At 41.2% G+C, this 19,625-nt stretch overlaps 1 protein-coding gene across 1 annotated transcript in view; it reads left to right on the plus strand.

Moving 5' to 3' along the window:
- LOC147718909 (gamma-aminobutyric acid receptor subunit gamma-4-like) overlaps positions 1–19,625 on the plus strand; it is a 2,086,028-nt gene that overhangs the window by 418,440 nt on the left and 1,647,963 nt on the right. Inside the window, exon 2 of the mRNA XM_086966801.1 lies at positions 19,209–19,360. Within this exon, the coding sequence (XP_086822927.1) occupies positions 19,209–19,360 (152 nt within the window). The remainder of the gene's footprint in view (positions 1–19,208; positions 19,361–19,625) is intronic.

Consider the following 19,625-nt stretch of genomic DNA (forward strand, 5'->3'; position numbering starts at 1 on the left):
TCTAGTTTTAGCACTTTACAGTTTTTCCGGGAGATTTGAACAATCTCTGAAGATTGTGCTGAATAATCAGTTATCATTCTAAGCTCATCGTTGGGTTTGGTATCTCGCCCTGTCCTCTCCCCCATGATCAGGTTCTTCCTCTCTAGCTGCTCCCCTTTCTTTTCTGCCTCCTTCAGGGTCCTTTTCTTTTACCCCCTCTCTCTTAGTCTCTGGAATGTTTCACCCATGCCTTTTTGGAACTCACTTTCTGTCATACAATTCCTCTTAATTCGAACAAGTTCTCCATATGGAATCCCTTTGATGACACTCTCTGGATGGAAACTACCCGCGTGAAGCATGCTGTTTCCTGCTGTGGGTTTACGGAACAAAGCTGTTTGTATGTTTCCTTCTTCAATATATACCCTCAGGTACAAGTATGCTACTTGTGTTTCGCTAATGCATTCTGTGAATTCTAAGTTACAATCATTGCTGTTGAGGGCCGCCACATAGTTTTTAACATATGTTTGTGATCCCTTCCAAATAATTAACAGATCGTCTATGTAGCGTGCCCACAACACAGTGTTATCCAACCATCTCTCGTGCTCCCCTGCCCATGCCACGTGCTTCTCCCACCAGCCCATGAGCAAGTTTGCGTAACTGGAGGAGAAGCACGTGCCCATTGAGGTCCCTTTTTCTTGCCGGTAGAGTTCACCTGCGAAGAGAAAAATATAATTTCTAAGGCAGAATGAGAGGAGTTCCATCAACATTAGGTTGTGCTCATAGTATTTTGCATCACGTTTTTTTTAGATAGAACTCAATCGCTTTTAGTCCCTTGTCATGTTGTATGCTTGTACACAAGCTTGTGACGTCCAGCGTCACAAGGAGCATGTCGGACTCCCACTCAATGCCAGATATTATTCGCAAGAAGTCCTTGGTGTCTTTAATATAAGAACTTAAGTCTCGGACCAATGGGTTCAGGAAACAATCAATGTACGTGGATGTGTTCTCCAGTAGACTGTTCAATGAGAAGACTATGGGTCTCCCCGGTGGATTTTTAGTACACTTATGCACTTTAGGCAAGTGATAGAAAGTCGGAATCTCTGGTGTTTCACAGCAAATGTATTTGTAGTCCAAATCTTTTAAGATTCCCTTGTCATGCCATTTATCAATTATTTAATGAAAATCCTTAATACTTTTCTCCCAAAAATAAATATAAATATATAAATATATATATATATATACGCGTTTGACGAGGCTTTGCACCCTGCATGCACGAATAAAATTCACCATGAGTGAAAGCACCTGAAGTCTGGCTGTGGCGTTATTTGGTGTCCCGTTCTTGTCTGCACGGAAAGTGCATTGAGGGACAGGCTGGAGTTTATATATATATAGGGGACAGAATATCTAATACCCCATCCATCACATACAGGAAAGCATATTCCATGCAGAATGCCCTAGTAAAATCTAGCCCAGAAGTCCTTACCAGTAAAAATTGGCTAGGGAAGAGTAAGGGCTTTAGGAAGTGTTCATCCTGCAAGGCTTGCCAGCATGGATTGAACAAAACTGAATATGCAATCCCTTTCACCTCCAGTGCTCGCAAGATTACAAAACAGCTTACTTGTAAAAGCGAGTATGTGGTGTATGTGCTGGAGTGTCCGTGTGCCCTGCGATATGTTGGTAGTACCAAACTGCAGGTGCACAAGAGGATACTCCAGCACATTAGGGCCATCAACACAAGTGATCCAGCATACCCGGTGGCCCGCCACTTTAAGGAACACCATAATAATGACAGTTCCCTGCTGCGCTACTATGCCATTGACTGTGTTGGTCCTCTCAAGAGAGGAGGAGATAGAGACGGGGCTTTGAGAAAACTTGAGACCAGGTACATACTGGAAATGGATTGCCGAGCTCCGGGGGGGCTGAATTCCACGGAGGACTTTTACACATGCCTATGATAATAACATACTGCCGTGTACTTTTATCTTCTTCCCCTGTTGAGCAGTCTAATGCTCCCAAACATATTATCTTGGTGTTGCTGTCTGTCCTTTCATTAAGATCTTTTGTCTTAACAGCATATAGTCTAGAGGTTTGGATGGTTTAAGTGTGGAGTGCAGCCTAGGCTTAGGTTGCCCTTGGATGTACTAAGAGCTTTTTCACCTTAAAGAGAACCAGCCAGTAAGCTCTATAGAGAAAGAGTTGAAAAAAAGAAAAAAAGTTTCACAAATCTACACAAATTTTTTTTTAAAAACTTTCACACAAAGAAAGTGCACAGTTTAGTTCTCTTACTTCTCACTAGTCACGGTGGTACATACGTGGTAAGGTATGGTCCAACCAGGCAATTCAAGAGCATATTGGAAGGTTCGTAGGGCAGAGGCTGCAATGGTCTCCCCTCCTTGGGAGGGGATAACATCTCCTCTGCTCCCTAACTTTCCAGCTTAGTGTAAACATACGTGCAAACAAATCTGTGCATTAACAATGGGATGCTGCGATCTTAGTGCTGTGGTTTAAATGCATTTATGCAGTGATATTATTCATGTTCACTATAGATCTCATCCCGCACCAATGGTGTTGTGTTCATATGTATATTTATTGACAATATACTGTACAGTCATGGTTTTAACATATATATTTATATATTTATAATACGTTATTTATGAATTTATATTTTTTATATACTAGTTCAAAAATTCGTCGTTATACATGATTTTGTACATGAAGTGTATTGTATATAGTGTATATATTGAGTATGATCCTCATGACACTAATGGCACTTTGCACAAGGATATTGATTTTACATTTGGATTTATCCAGTGATCTTTGTCATGTATTGTTTACATATATGTAATTGCACCTGCACTTTAATATTATTGAGCGGTCTGTTGCAATAAGGCGCTAATTCAGGGATTATCCCTTGATGTTTGTAGCTCAAAATCTGTTGTCCATGTCTATGATGTAACATAACACGTGGCCAAAACCTACCAATCGGAATGTACTTTCACTGAGCACTAGCACTTTAAAAATTGCCTCTTCCCCAGCGTGCGTCATGTGATCAAGGCCTCTGTGTAGGCCGAAACGTCATGCTGTGGTGTGCCGCTTCCTCGAGGGAATAATAAAGGAATATTGCTCACTGCACCTGAGGTCTCCTCTCTTCTTCCTGCGCAGCGGTTTCCAGTACTGGGCTCCGGGCGAGAGGCGGCAGGGATTGTTTCATATATATATATATATATATATATATATATATATATATATATATATATATATATATATATATATATATATATATATATATATATATATATATTTCCAAACAACACGCTCCTGCTGGCAACCCCTCGCCTTTATCTGGGGTGGCTCGAACCAGCGGAGAAGCCGGATTTAAATATTCCTGAAAAATGCCGTTCCTCACGAGCACTCAGGCGCCAGACGGACAGACCACAATCCACTTATAAGTCCAAATAAGTTGATTTATTTAATTCATAAATCTACGTGGCGCGTTTCGCACTCCATAGAGTGCTTGATCACCCAAGTTGCAGCAGTTACTTTACATCTTTTATGTTTACATTGCTATTACAATGGACGACGGACTGCAGTTATCGGTGTAATGCTGTAAGTTGGTACACATATCGCCATTTTGTAATGGTGTGCCGTAATCACTGCCTTCCTTAATATTCATATACAATTCTGCAATTCATTCTTGTAAAATCAATACGATAAATCATGAGTTAAATCACGTCCATCTATCTATTATTGATATCATATTAGTAATTTATACTGGTGTACAATAGTTTGGTCATGTTGGTAATATACATGATGTAATTTGCATGATGTTATTGCCCAGTGTCCTGATAGCCGATACATAGGATTTGAGGCATAAAGGGGTTACCAGGTCCATTTGAGTGCCCGATAAGGGGACGGGGGAAGAGTTACCCAGGTCACGTGTCTAAGGACCGCCCCAGGGTTGGGGCGTGGTAAGGCGTCTCGGTTGTCAAGGTAACCCGTACCTTGTGATCGCCCAACATAGACTCGTAATGGAATACAGCTCCTAGTAGTGGGCTAGTATCCAAGTAGCCTATATGTGGAGGTTACGAGGTTATGTCATCGCAATTGGTGCAATAGCAGGAGGACTCTGGGAACGTTAGATGTCCAGATGGGCCCATTCATGGTGGCAAGGACCTGCAAAAGTACCGTTTTGGTTAAATGCATCTATGGTTATGTCATCACGATTGATGCAATAGCAGATTGAGCTCAATAAATATATGATGTCCTGGTTAGTGGACATGAACTCAGATAAGAGGGAGAGCATCCTATGTGTCAGTTCAGAACACAAGTAGAGGGCATAATTTACATATATGCAAAGGTTTTCCACATTCCAATTAGTTGGTTAAAGACAACATATGCAACTTATCCGTAAATAATAAATAAGGTGAAGAAAGAATGAAAATAAGTTTAAAATATTTGATACTTTCGTCCAGACTGATTGAGGAAGACCACAGTGAAAGGTTTAAGGTGATCGTGTCGTGATATCTAGACACATCCCTCCCTTTGTATCTGTGGAAAAGAAGGAAAAAGAGAGACAAAGTCAGAGGTTTTGGCAGTACATATAGATTAAGAAGAATTGTACTTCTGAAAATTCAGTAACAGTTATTACATCACAATCATCTTCATTCTTGCAAATGTACATTATACTCTTCATTCATGTTATGGCCTTTAGGATAACGGGTACATAGACTTATTATATATCTAGATTCTTTTTGTCTTAATTTCATAAGACGATTACCCCCTCTCGGGCCAATGTTCACTTGCTCTAATATATAATAGGCTAGTTTTTTAGGATCTGAGAAATGATGACTCTCAAAATGGCGTGCTATGGGGTATTGTTGGTCCAAGTTACTAATAGCATGAGTATGTTCTAGTACTCTTTTTTTGGCCATATGGGTCGTACTGCCTATATATATCAGTTCACATGGACAAGTTAAGGCATAGATCACAAAGGGAGTGGTACATGTTAGAAATTGTTTGATCTGTTGCATCTTTTTGTTACTGGGATTCCAGTATTCTTTTACCATGTGGCTATTAGAACAAGCCTTGCAATGGCCACATGAGTAGAAGCCCTGTAGGTTGATGCTGGTATTCTAGTCAAAGAACTGGTTTCTTCCCATGTGAAAATATCGTTCTCTGTGTATAGGTTGTTTATGTCGCAATCAGTTTGGAATGTAATTATTTTTGTATTAAGCTTCATGTTGGTGTTGTGAAATCTTGAGTATTTACCGTAAATGTCTGTATATTTGTATATGTTGTACACATAATTGTACGTTTTTTGAACTGACTGTTTTGACAGAATTTTCCTTTGATGTCATGTTTGGATGAACCAATGAAATTTGATTATAAATGAAAATAAATTCTTTTGTAATATAAAACTGTTGGCCACGCAGTACATACTGGCTGTGTGGGTCCTGATCTTCCTTGAAATAATCCTGATCAGCCATTTTGTTCTGTTTATTAACTGTTGAGATCCAGGCTGGTCAGCTGTAGGATCCAATACTTTCATTTGTATACAGTTATTCCAAAGAACAGCAGCACATTTTCGTTTCCTTTTCCCTACACGTTTCGGCCTGAAGTACAGCCTTGATCACAGGTGAAAACAATTTTCTATAAAGTGTGCTGATGCATGATTAGTTTTTAAAATGTGCTGCTGATCTTTGCAATAAAACACTGTGTGTCCTGGAACTGGGCTTAAGCCTTTCTGCTGTGTATGCGATTGATGGGTTGTTCTGTACCCATTTTACTGAAGCCGTCCTGCAGGGTCGGGGGCTCATTTGGCTTGGAGGTTCTGTTTGGATTTAATTCAGGAGCATGGCCTGCTTGCCTCCATGTGTAAAGAAGAGGATTATCCCAATGCAGTGAACTGTGAAGGGGAGCAAGGGATTTGGAGAGGAAAGCATTTCCTCCTGATCTTTCCAGAATACCAGTGCTTTCCAAAGACTTGTCATATCAGAGCACCATACGACAATTAAACCAGACTGCTAGTAAATTAATTTTGTATTGAACATTAGTGCACTGCAAGAGAATGAATTGAAAACACAGGACATTAATAAATAATTTTTATATTTCAACATTGAAGAGCATTGTAGAGTGCACTATGGGAAATGTTTTTTTTTTAACAGAGTCATGTGGCAGAATGTTTTTTAAGCATGCACCAACGCACTTAGCAGAGAATTGTTTTCACCTGTGATCAAGGCTGTACTTCAAGCCTAAACACCTAAGGAAAAGGAAACGAAAATGTGCTGCTGGTTTTTGGAATAACACTGTGTGTCCTGGAACTGGGCTTCAGCTTTTCTGCTGTGTATGTGATTGATGGGTTGCTCTGCACCCATTGTACTGAAGCCACCCTGCAGGGTCGGGGGCTCCTTTGGCTCGGAGGTTCTGTTTCAATATATATATATATATATATATATATATATATATATATATATATATATATATATATATATATATATATATATATATATATATATATATATATATATATTCACTGAAAAAACCATAGGTTTCACACCAGTTATAGTTAGGAATTAGCATTTAAAAAACCTATTAAATTCACTGAAAAAAACATAGGTTTCACACCAGTTATAGTTAGCTGGAAATTTTACTGATATAAAACCATTGAAATTCCCACGTTATAGTTAGATGGACTCACTATAACTTGCGCGTGCAATGCACTGCTGATGACGTCACATATTACATCACTCATGACATGGTCAGTGACATCACTCATGACATCACTGATGACACCATCCAGTGAATGTGTGTCTTTCTGAAAAATAAATATATTTTATATATGTATATGTAAAAGTTGATGGAAGAATAAATGTTTAAATAAGTGTCTAAATGGATGGTTTTTAAAAATTGATTGGTTAACTGGCTTATTAAGACATCATCAGCAGTGCATTGCACGCGCAAGTTATAGTGAGTCCATCTAACTATAACGTGGGAATTTCAATGGTTTTATATCAGTAAAATTTCCAGCTAACTATAACTGGTGTGAAACCTATGGTTTTTTCAGTGAATTTAATAGGTTTTTTAAATGCTAATTCCTAACTATAACTGGTGTGAAACCTATGGTTTTTTCAGTGAATTTCATAGGTTTTTTAAATGCTAATTCCTTTGTATATCGAGTTTCTAACCTTTTTATTTTTTTTTACAATTTGCAGTTTTTTTTAAAGTGTTCATTTTTTTTATATAATTTTTTTCTTTTGCGCTCTGGGTGCGCGCTCCGGGAAGCTTTCAGCTAAGCTCTCCGGTAAGCTTTTCCGTGAGCTCATCTGAAAGCGCACCCAGAGCGCAACTGTCGTTCGTGAAAAAAAATATGAATGAAAAGTTAATAATAATGCAAAACATTTCGTACCATACAAATAAAATTAGTTTTTTTTAATAAGGAAAATGATTATGCATTTCTGTAAAAGTTTGATGACGTCACTTCGGCGCGCAACGTAAGTGCCCTCGGAAGCGCCTACGTTCGCGGCGCGTAAACGCACGCAAAAGCGCCTACGATCGCGCCACGTTTGCGCCCCGGAAGCGCCTACGATCGCGCTGCGTAAACGCACCGGAAGTGCTCCGGAGCGCGCAGCGTAAACGCGTCGGGTCATGTGACCCTAAAATAACACTTTTCATTGGTTGCTAACAGTTTTTTTTTACAATGAATGAAATCCCCACCCATTTCCTTCACTTCTTCTTTCACTTTTGTGACTGAAAGACCTGCCTTTTTGCTCTTGCATATTTCTTGGATAATCATGGCTGCCAGACCATCCAGCAGTGACGATGAGCCTGAATTCATTGATGAAGAGCCTCCTCAGCCGAAGGTCAAAGAGCATTTCATCTGGAAATTTTTTAAGTTTCCAGCAGACCAGAAAAAGGTGAATGCACCAAAAGTGGAGTGCAGGATCTGCAAACAGGTCCTGTCACGGGGTAACCCCCCAAAAAAGTACTCTTTTGGCAACTTTACCATGATTCGCCATGTGGAGAGGAGGCACCCCCAGAATTTTGCCCGGGAAAGTGTCAGGGCTCTGGCACAAGAGGTTCCCAGAGATGGGGCCTCTACATCAACCGGAGGAGCAACTTCTTCTGGGAGAGAGCAATCGCAGGAGCAGGTGGCAAACATACAACCTGCATTTAACCATGGGGTCGTCAAATGCAGATACTGCAATCAACTCCTCACCTATGGGGAGCAAAGTGTCCTGCTCATGGTTCGAGCATTGAAGAACCATCGCTGCCCTTCCCACCCCTAATTTTTTTGTTTTCTTTTTGCTCCTGTTGAGCAGTTTCCATTCCCTGTTTTTGTTCCTGTTCAGTTAAAAGAAGAAAACCAAAAGTTCTTTTCAGAACTACCTCCAATTCTCATCAAAGAGCTATATTCTTAAAAAAATGAAGAGTAAGTGAAATATAGTGCATTGATAATTGAAAGGAGAATGAGTAAGAAAGAACAGAAAGGTATGAGAGGTGAAAGGAAGTGAAGTAGGAGGAATGAAAGAAGGTGAGTGTTAGAAAAGAAAGTTATGACACAGTGAATAAACTGGAGGCCTCATTTCTGAAAAGTGACGCATCGCTACGTGAAAACAGCAATGCGTCACTTTTGTGGACGCACTCCTTATGACATTCCAGATATGTCATATTTAATATATGACTAATCAATTCGCAAGGAGTTACAGATATGTCAGTATTTCTGACGTATCTGTAAACACAAAAGTAACGCATTGCTGGAGTGCGTCACAAAAGTGACGCAACTCCAGTAATGTGTCCTTTCACATGGAAAAAGCACCATGTGAAAGGTTTGCTGTGAAGCAGGCGCAAGATTTTGGCGCAACAGCATCCTAAAAGTGACGCACTGCGTCATTATTACCAAGCTTTTTGCAGGGGAACACCCCCTCTGCATGCATTATACCTGACGCTATTTTTAAAAAGTGACGCATCTAGGTACATGGGTCACTTTTTAAAACTCTGCACCACATTATATCTGCATCAGGTATAATGTATGCAGAGGGGGCATTCCCCCGCAAAAAGCTTGGTAATAACGACGTACTGAAATCTATGAGATTTCTCTGTGTCCCTTTTAGGATGCTGTTGCGTCAAAATCTTGCGCCTGCCTCGCGTCACTTTCATGTTTACAGATATGTCAGAAATACTGACGTATCTGTAACTCCTTGCAACATGATTCGTCATACATTAAATATGACACATCTGGAATGTCATAAGGAGTGCGCACAGAAAAGTGACGCATCACACCAGCAGTGTAATAAAATGTGCCTTGTTGCACTATATTTAAAGGACGCAACAGCATCCTAAAAGTGACGCAGTGAAATCTCAAACATTTCACTGCGTCGCTATTACAAAGCTTTTTGCGGGGGAACACCCCCTCTGCATGCATTATACCTCACGCAGATATAATGTGGCGCTTGATTTTAAAAAGTGACCCATCTACCTAGATACGTCACTTTTTAAATACAACGCAACGAGGCACATTTTTTTACACCACTGGTGCGATGCGTCACTTTTCTGTGCGCACTCCTTATGACATTCCAAGTAACGCATTGCTGGAGTGCGTCACAAAAGTGACGCAACTCCAGTAATGTGTCCTTTCACATGGAAAAAGCACCATGTGAAAGGTCTTGCGTCAGTCTAACACCTGCTGTAAAGCAGGCGCAAGATTTTGACGCAACAGCATCCTAAAAGTGACGCAGTGAAATCTCAAAGATTTCACTGCGTCGCTATTACAAAGCTTTTTGCGGGAGAACACCCCCTCTGCATGCATTATACCTGACGCTATTTTTAAAAAGTGACGCATCTAGGTACATGGGTCACTTTTTAAAACTCTGCGCCACATTATATCTGCGTCAGGTATAATGTATGCAGAGGGGGCATTCCCCCGCAAAAAGCTTGGTAATAACGACGTACTGAAATCTATAAGATTTCTCTGCGTCACTTTTAGGATGCTGTTGCGTCAAAATCTTGCGCCTGCCTCGCGTCACTTTTATGTTTACAGATATGTCAGAAATACTGATGTATCTGTAACTCCTTGCAACATGATTCGTCATGCATTAAATATGACACATCTGGAATGTCATAAGGAGTGCGCACAGAAAAGTGACGCATCACACCAGCAGTGTAAAAAAATGTGCCTCGTTGCACTATATTTAAAAAGTGACGCATCTAGATAGATGCGTCACTTTTTAAATATTGCATAACAATGCGCATTTTTTTACACCGCTGGTGCGTCACAAAAATTGACGCACAGGAGGCGCAAAACTGGCAGCGCAAGGCCTTCATAAATATGGTCCTGGATTTTCCCCGTGCTTCGCCGGTGCGCGTACCATGCGCTCCCCCCGCGCAAAACGAAAAAAAAAATAAAAAATTTAATGCCCCGCAGGACCCTATTTTAGCCCCTACATCAAACCTAGGGGGTCAGAGGGGGTCTACTCTTCCCCCTTATGGTCATTTGCCCCTTTTTTTTTCAAACCCCTTGTGTCTCGATTTTACCGAGACACAAGATGGCGGCCGCTCCGGACTGTTTAGAATGTTTACAGACAACTGAGAGCCAATCAGCTTCCTGCGCGCAAGTCGCGTGTCGCGCCGGGAGCGCACTCCGGTGCGCGCACCGGAAAGCGCCTATAGATATATATATTTTTTTGAACCTAAATTACTCAAAATCCACTGGAGCACATATCTTGAGACATAGCAAAGGCACATCGGGCTACCAGTCCCTACAATTTTGCCAAGTTTGGTGGAAATCCATTCAGCCGTTCGGGCTAAAAGTGAAATCGACCGCCCTATGGAAATTAACATGGGGAAAACGCGTTTTGGGACCCCCCTTTTATCTCGGCCCCCGCTTGACGAATCCCCCCCAAACTTTCAAGGAAGGACCGGAGCTCGACGAGGCCATTTTCAGGAAATTTTCAGGCAGATTCGTCAACCGGTGCCAAAGTTATTTCAAATAGAATTTTGAGATTTAACATTGAAAAAAATCCTAACTATAACTACCTACTGGCGACCGCCAGTAGGTAATATATATATATATATATGTATAGATAGATATATATTCTTCAATGTTAAAAATCCATTTACAAATAAAATATATATGTATTATTACATTTAATTTTCAAGTAATCTATGCATCTCTCGGATTACTTAAAAAATACGTATTCTTTCATATAAAGTTCAAAAACATAATTTAATTTAATGTATTTAAATAATGAAATATATTATTATATGCAGTTAAAAAGTAAGTAAATACTACTGGAGCTTTGTTACTTTGCTCTGGATTTGAAACAAATACCATTAATTTACACCAATATTTAACATTTAAAAATGTACTAATTTTATCAAGTTTAATACATATGTGGCTGGGCCTAGTGCCTGTGACAGGAAGTGATCCCAACAAAGATCACAAGATCGTCCCATGGTCCAAGGCATGATCTCTGGTTTGATCTGCCCCTGTTGATTGCAAAACTCTATGCCTTTCAAATACATCATCTGTGTGGAAACTAACTGCATGGGTAAGTATAGAGAGAGAGATGGTAGTTAGGCTGTGTGTGAATATGAAGACTTTTGCCACAGTGATACATTCTGGATTCACCTTGTTTAGCATTCAACAATATTTTGAATATGAGGTTGCAACAGACAATGCGAATGTTCAAAATGCATTCATGTAGCTGTTTTGGATTAGATCTATGTACATGCCATGTCATATTTTGATAGAAATCATTTATAATTTTCCTTTTGTGAAGGCTAAACAGTACCACTTCCATAATATTTCTATTTAGTTTTCATATAGGTATTTCTTGAAAAGATATTGTATAGCATTATAAGCTTTACTTTGGACTCTGACAGGAGAAAAATACATTTTAATCTTCGGAACAGAAGCATAGATGCTAAACACTATATTGCTATCTAGCTTTGGGTTCAGCTATATTTGAGATAAAAGCCCAATAATGTTTTTTTTATTTTAAACGGAGAAGAAAGAGTACAGTCAAAAATCCATTTAAGTAAAAATGATATGGGTAATCTGTGACATATTTTCAATGAATAAAACACTTTCTGACACAAGTTTCACTCCTGGAGACTTATTTGAGATAAGTAAATATATATTTAAGGTATTGTAACCTTGGCATCTTTTAAGATAAATAAAACTACAAAGCTGCGTGCTTCTATTATCATGTACACAACGCATGATCGGAGGTACCTTGGAATGTAAAGATGTGACCAGGCTGTAAGCATAATGTTTACTTAGCACAATTAATTAAGTTCAGAAAAGAAAGTTTAATTGAACCAGGTTCATTGTTATTTTTGCTATTTTAAATGTACGATTGGAAAAAAGCATAATTCACTACAATTTACAATACATATGCCCTCTGACCCTATTTTTCCCACTACTATTGAAAAACATCCCTACATTTAGCTAAAGCTATAGATACTCCATTGTTAAACATCCTACCCTAAGAACAACAACAGAATAACGATGTAGAAATATAAACTTCAAGGGGATCACAGAATGATAGATATTAATTATTAATAAAATGTGTTTATTTTAGTGCTCACTGTCACCCTAATGTGTTTTTTGTGTTGTGCAGATGTGAGACTAGCCTACTTAAACTACACAAAAAGCCAGGTCTTCTGCTTTTTTTGTTGAAGCCAGCATAGGGTTAGTCCTGTTGTCCAGCTTCCTTGTGACGAGGTTTTCTTGGTGCTGAATGGGAGCCATTTGAAAATCTCCCTCAGCGTCTTAAAGGCATGGAAGCATGAGTTGGTAATGGCATTGACTTGGACAGTCATGTTAAGTTTCCTGTCAATAATGATCTGGTGGTTCTTGGCAGGGGTTCTCGAGGTGGGTGTAGGGCTCAGCTTTGTTGGAGTACCACGGTAAAGTGCTTTTCCTGAAGACAATGATTTTGGTTATGTACACATTCAATTTCAGACAGTTGCCCCTATCCAATGGGCAATATCAGTCATGCAGGCATTAAACTTGATCCAAGTACTAGGGATTTTGACTGTGAGGGAGAGAATGAGAATCGTCTCATCAGCACAGGAGAGAGTTTTGATGCTGTGAGAGGGGATAATGCTAGCTAGAGGGATCGTGTTTGCTTTGAAGAGGGTCGGGCTGAGCGAGAATCCTTGTGGAACTCTGCAGCTGGGTTTGCAGGTATCTGAGGGGTACGGTGCCCCGCTGACTATCTGAACACTTCCAGTCCAGTCAGGTAGGAACAATTCCATTAAACGTGGCCTTAGATTCCGATGTCATCTATCTTTTGGATGAGGATGGGGCTGGAGACAGTGTCAAATGCTACTGTGAGTTCCAGGAAGATCGCAGCGGCAATGACAGCAGTTTGTGTGCTGTGGTTGAGTTTGAAACCACAGTGAGTAGCTTGGAGGAGTTAGTTATTGAGGTGGACGTTGAAGCATTGTAGAGGATTTTCTCTAAAACCTTGCCCGGGAAAAGTAGCAGGGAAATTTGTCTGTAATTGGTGAGCATTGAAGGGCCAGATGAGCATTTCTTAAGCAATGGGAGTATAGTTATATTTTTCCAACCATCTGGGAATTTTGCCGAGTGGTGGAGAGATTCCAAATGGATGTGAGCATGGCTCTAATTGGTTGCATTTCTCTGCAGCAGCCATGGTGCAGCAATTTAGTTGAAGGATGATTTTCAAAGAAGAGGAAGCTGCATGTTCTTACCCTTAACTACTACATCAATTGGTGGAGCACTGATAAGATTTGCTTTGAAAAGGACTCTCAAGTTATAACCTTCTGGTGAGGTGGTTGTGGCATTCCAATGCTAGTGGGCCCATCAAAAGGCAGTGAATCAGAACAGTCTTAGGATTATTCCTGCACATAGTGCATTAAGTCACCCAGTGCAACAAATTGTCTAAGCATGATGTTTTGTTGGTTTATTTCTTTGGGCAGCTTTGCAAGTTGAAGTGGATTTGTGTATCATCAGCGTACATTTAGATGTTGATTTGGTACTCTTCGAAGAGATCGGCCTGAGGTTGTATGCAGATTTTGTTAGAAGAAGCAAAATGGGTGGACAATTTGAAATGATACAGAGCACTGAGTATGTGAAAGACTCAAGAGATGCAGCTCTCCTTATTTGAATGTGTTTTTATAAAATGTACTGTACCCATTGTAGGTTCAGAGATGCCCACCCAATGTTTGAACGTTTGCAGTATTATTGCTTAGTTAATGGCATCATAGGCTACAGGCAGGCCAAGGTGTACAAGGGAAGTTTTATTCAACCTCATGGCTCATTTTCGCTTTTTGCAGTTTTAAGTGCTCTTTGCAGATTGTTAATCTGGTCATGGAAGAGACACTTTTAGTTACACATTCTCCTAAAGTTGTCTGATCACCTCCCTTTCTGAGATTTTGCTGAAGAAAAGAGGGCTGGATTAGGCGAGTGATCGGTCAGTACCTTCAGGTCATACAGCACCTTAATACCTTCATGGGTAACAACCATTGCTCTACAAAACCACCTTACATTTGATGATGTCATGTTTCATAAGGCTTTTCAAAGTTTCTGAGAGATGGGAAGTGTTGATTATCTCACTCAGATCTATTGTAAGAAGAAAGAAGAGCTGTTTAGTCCTGGACCTCAGCAAGGGAGCTTCGGATCATTATATGTTTTTTAAATCTGAAAGCCAATTGTAGGATCACAGTAAATTGCAGAGGTCCAAATTAGGTGAATGACCAGTTTAGATTAGGAGGTGAGATGGAAGGGTAATAGTCACTCTGGGTTTCTTATAATGGAGTCATAGTATTTAGTATTTTGGATATGAATAACTTGAGAAGGCCTTCACAGAGTTGCTTTTTAAGGCACCAGTAAAGAACAGTGTTAGACCTGTCACCCTTGTTATAGTGTCACCCTAAACCTTCTGTGTTTATCCCTCCTATTTCTGCGGAATTTGTTTTGTTGGACTTAGGACACTGTGCACTTTACCACTGCTAACCAGTGCTAAAGTAACTGTATACTATTACCCCGCAGGCTGGCCTATTTCATGCCACTAGTGGGTCTGCTGCACTTATTGAGCAAACCACATAGGTAGCCACTGAAAACAAGTCTCAGGCTTTCCATTTCAACCTGTTAGTAGGTTTAAACTGCCAATCCAGGTTGGCAAAATAATCCTCTTGTGACTTGAACATCTAATTTTAAGTTTTACATGTCCTGGTAGTGAGAAACTAACAAATGTGTTTGTGATTCCTACGTCTCCCATAGGATAATATTGGGTGACTTCGTTACATTCAATAAGTGTTGACTTTAAATTGGGATCATTTAGGAAAGCCTTATTTGTTGTCTTAGAAATTGTATTTCAAAATCCTCATTAATGATAAAGTCAGATTTTAAGTCACAGTTTTGAAAAAATCCACTATTAGAAAATTGGGATTTTTAATCTTGATGTATTAATGGCAGAGTTTATATCGTTGTACCGGCCTCATGGCAGACTGCATCCCCTCTCAGCCTCGGTGCAACTAAGTCTGTTCCCCGACATTCATGGACACTCTCTGGTTAACCTTTGGTGGCGTCTGAGTCTATGGACTGGGGGTTGCCTTCATCATCATGTAGCTGATACCGACTTGGTGGTAATAACAAGACTGTAGCATTCAACTCTTCAATCTGCCACTTCCAGACGGCTTCTGCCCTCTGCATCATCCTCTTTAGGACACCTTCCAATGTCCCCTACAACCGTCGCTACATTCACCTTAGACATCGACGAGGACCCGCTCAGTCCACGTGGCCCTACCTCAGTGCACTGTGCCTTTACTGGCTGGAGTGCATCCGGGGCCCCTAACTCTGTGCAGCTCAAGTCAGGGACCCTGTCTGATAAGATATTGGATGGCCTCTGGGTCGATAACCTTAGGGTCATCAACGCCATGTGTCTGTGGCCCTGCGCTGTCCGCTGCCTCTGGCCTCTGCTGTTCTCCACCTGGGCTCACTCATCAAATGTAGTCCTGGTCGCCCGGACATCGCACCACCGCAGGAGGCACACAGCACCACAGCCAGGACCACCTCCAAACAACAACTGACAGTCGAAAGAGTTGTACTGGCAGACTAACAGAGTTGCTCACACCTGTCGTGGATAACATCATCTGCCTGATACCCTGATCAGCTCTTCAGGTGCCACTAACTCAGTGCACCACAATTCATGGACCATTTCTGATTGAGTGGTGTGCTGTGAAGAGCTCACGCAGCAATGTCACCTCAGGCAGTGTGGGAGACCTGGGACAATGATGAGGAAGATGATGCAGGTGTAACACACCCACTGCAGCTGCAACAGGAATATCCAGAAGGGACACATTTCTAGACAATTTATTCACATGAGCACCCTCAGCTCTAGTGCCCCAACCTCAGTGCACTGCAGCTCACGAACACTTCTGTTTGCATATTGGGTGACCTCTGTACTTGCCCCGGCTACCACCATGATGCTTTGCAGTTCTTTCTTTAATAGTGATCACTGTTCAAGTTGTTGCCAGCCCCAACCAAGCCATGAGGGCGGGCTTACACTCACCCCACACACATTCAGCACAGGGGTCACTATACATGTGACCCTGGCAATAAAGGTGCCGGGAGCACAAGCCCGTAGCCAGTTCCACGTACTATCTGAGAGTATCCATGTGGTCATAATGTATGGATGAGGGCCCTGGGCCCTACAACATCACCTTGTGCTGTGTACAGTGGACGCAACCATGTCACTGCAGGCAGCGGGTAAAACCTTGGACATGTAGCTTTGAAGTCACCCACTCCATACATAAGAGGAGTGAACTGAGCCGTCATACTCAGGTCCAGCGTGGGTGTTTGAATGATTATTCCGGGGTTCTGGGTGTGAGGCATTTTGACAATGTGTTGACATGTATGTTGGTGCATTGTTTTAGTTTACATGCAGACTGTATAACAATGTACATTGTGACTGTTTGGGAGGTGCTGAATATTTGATGAGGGCAGTGGACATTTGGACTACATGACGGATGTGAGATTGTACAAGTACATTTTCTTCTCACAGTTTCCTGCTATGTTAGATGTGATTGGCCTGTTTCTACATCATGAGTGGACCCAATTGTGTCCTCTGTTCTGCAGTGCAGGTGTTGCACTTTGTACCACATTGTCGTCAATGCGGATGTGCTGTTATTGCTATGTGTGTGTGCAGCATTTTGGGAAGGTTTGCCTGCAGCTGTGATTTTGCTGTCCCTTACCCACTGAGGCGGTGTGCCTTTGACTTTTGTGCTTTTACGGTGCTGAGATGTTGGCGACTTGGATCATTTGTGCTCTTGGACGGTTATTGTACTCTTGTGCATTGTTTGTCTGCAGATTTGTTGTTGACATCAGGGGTTGTTTGTGCATGTGGATGTGTCAGAGTGTGTCCTACTCTTATCCGGATGTGGTCCACACTCAGCCACCTCAGTGTTGTGGCGTGCACAATGTCACGATTATTGTACTGCAGCCGTGCTGATCGTCACTTGCATTGCCAGTGTGGCTCACAAATACGCATTTGTGCAGGGTTTCACATGTGTGCATGTGTTGGTTGTGAGACTGTTGATGGGTGTGGTGGGACCCCTTTGGGCACATGGTGGACTGGGGCCTACTTAGTGTTTGTGTGTGTGCTGCAGTGTGTCAGGGGGATCTGGGACATGATCCTGGGTCATTATACGTGTGCAGTGTGCTACACATCGTTGTGCATGTGTGCCATTGTGCACATCTCCCTCTGTCTCCCCAGTCCCTGGTTGTTACTCAACCTGTTGATGTTGTGTCAGGTCCTATCGAGCTGCGTCCGGATTCCCAACTCCTTGCACCATCTCCACACTGATGACTGTGGCCTCCATTTCCTCCAGCTCCTCCTGTGGCACAGGACTCCCAACTCCTGTCACTGTTGCTGCCTTCCTGTTGGCAGCAGGTTTGTGCTTGGTTTGGCTTTTCACATCATGCCAGCTCCTCTTGGCCTCCTCCATTGATCTCCTTGACACGCTGACTGCATTTCCGTTTGTCAAATTGAAGTACAGTTGAGGGTAGAATTCTGTCACCACCATGACACTGATCTGGTTTTCCCGCGGACTGCACCCCGTCTTCCTCTTCCTCTTCCTCTTCTCCTTGGCCTTCTCTGACCCCGATTTTCCTTGCGGGTGTATCTTTAATATACGACTTGACTTCACTCATGAATGGCTTTAAGAATATGTCCACGTACTTGGCAAGTGGCTCTAGAATAGACTCACACCCGGAGACTATCGGACTTCCGGGTGGGTTCTGTAGGTTTTTGTGGACCTTTGGTAGGAAATAGATTACTGGAACTCGTCGATTTTTCTTGTTTAAGTAATCAATTTCCTTTGGGCCTAATATGCCCTCATCAAGTCCTTCCTTTAATTTGATTTGGGTTTGCATTGACCTCTGAACTCGGTCCGGGTGCATCCCTTTGTTTTTGTTCTGCCTTTATGATGCCTTTTCCTGCTTGATGCGTGGGACTTGCAGGCCTGTAGATGGTTTTCTTAGATTTTTGTATCCCGAATGGACTCATCGTAACATTATTTTGCGTTCATGTTTCGCATTTTTGCGGTGTCGCATTGACTTTATTGCGGACATTTGGCGCGTTATCGTGAGACTATCGCATAGTACCGCCATGTTGAGATTAAAACGTTAACACCGCGTTATTTTCCTGCGATGGGAAGAGTTGCATTAAGCTAATTTTGTGGTCATTATCACACGTTCTTGAGACTATCCGCCTTTGTTTGCAACAGTACGTTTTTTTTATGGCAGAAAAAATACTCAAGGTTCATATTTTTTTTCTGCACAAGATGCAATCATCGACTGTTGCTTTCTCAAAACCGATCAAACTGCAGCAAAAAATAAGGAAAAATAATAGTTTGCACTAAAACATGTCATTTAGAGCACCTCGATGTTAATTAGCACCAGCCAGAAAATGTACTGCTCTCAGCTTTCATATTCAAAGATGCCCGCAAGGGACACAAGCAAATGTGTAAGGATGTCGTCCATAATGAGCGGTTATTATGCTTCCTGTAACATTTTCATTCCATTATTTAGCTGCAGGTTCCCTGGATGTAGACAGGAACTTTTTTTTATTATTTCTTTATAGTGACAGGACTCAGTATTCTCTACAAACTATTAGAGTGAGCATTCAGACTTAAAGGGAATGGTATGTATTTGCAATACATATGAATACTCATTAACGTTTCCCATCTTTTTTTTCCAGCACAGAAAGCACGGAAGAATATGACGACGATTACGTCAGTGTCAATAAAACTTGGGTCCTGGCACCAAAAGCCACACATGAGACAGATGCCACTCAGATCCTGAACTCGCTTCTCAAAAACTACGACAACAAGTTAAGACCGGATATTGGCAGTACGTTTCTTTATATTTGACATTTTTTTCCATGTCGCGGTATTTATATTCATTGCCATAAAAAGAAGAATTGCACACATCTCAACTTTGTACAACTTTATCAGGAACGGTTAGCTTTGTGATTATGCTTCGAAAGTATTGCTAATTTGGACTAGATTTGCAGCAGTTTTTGCTTGCACCCTCAAATTAGATTTTATTGTGGTGTTGTTTTTATTTAAATTTGTTCTTAACAAGCGCCATAGAAAAAAAAACATTGACTTCAGAT

The sequence above is a fragment of the Lissotriton vulgaris genome, chromosome 4_1 (assembly GCF_964263255.1).
Source record: "Lissotriton vulgaris chromosome 4_1, aLisVul1.2, whole genome shotgun sequence".
NCBI classification, from domain to species: domain Eukaryota; kingdom Metazoa; phylum Chordata; class Amphibia; order Caudata; family Salamandridae; genus Lissotriton; species Lissotriton vulgaris.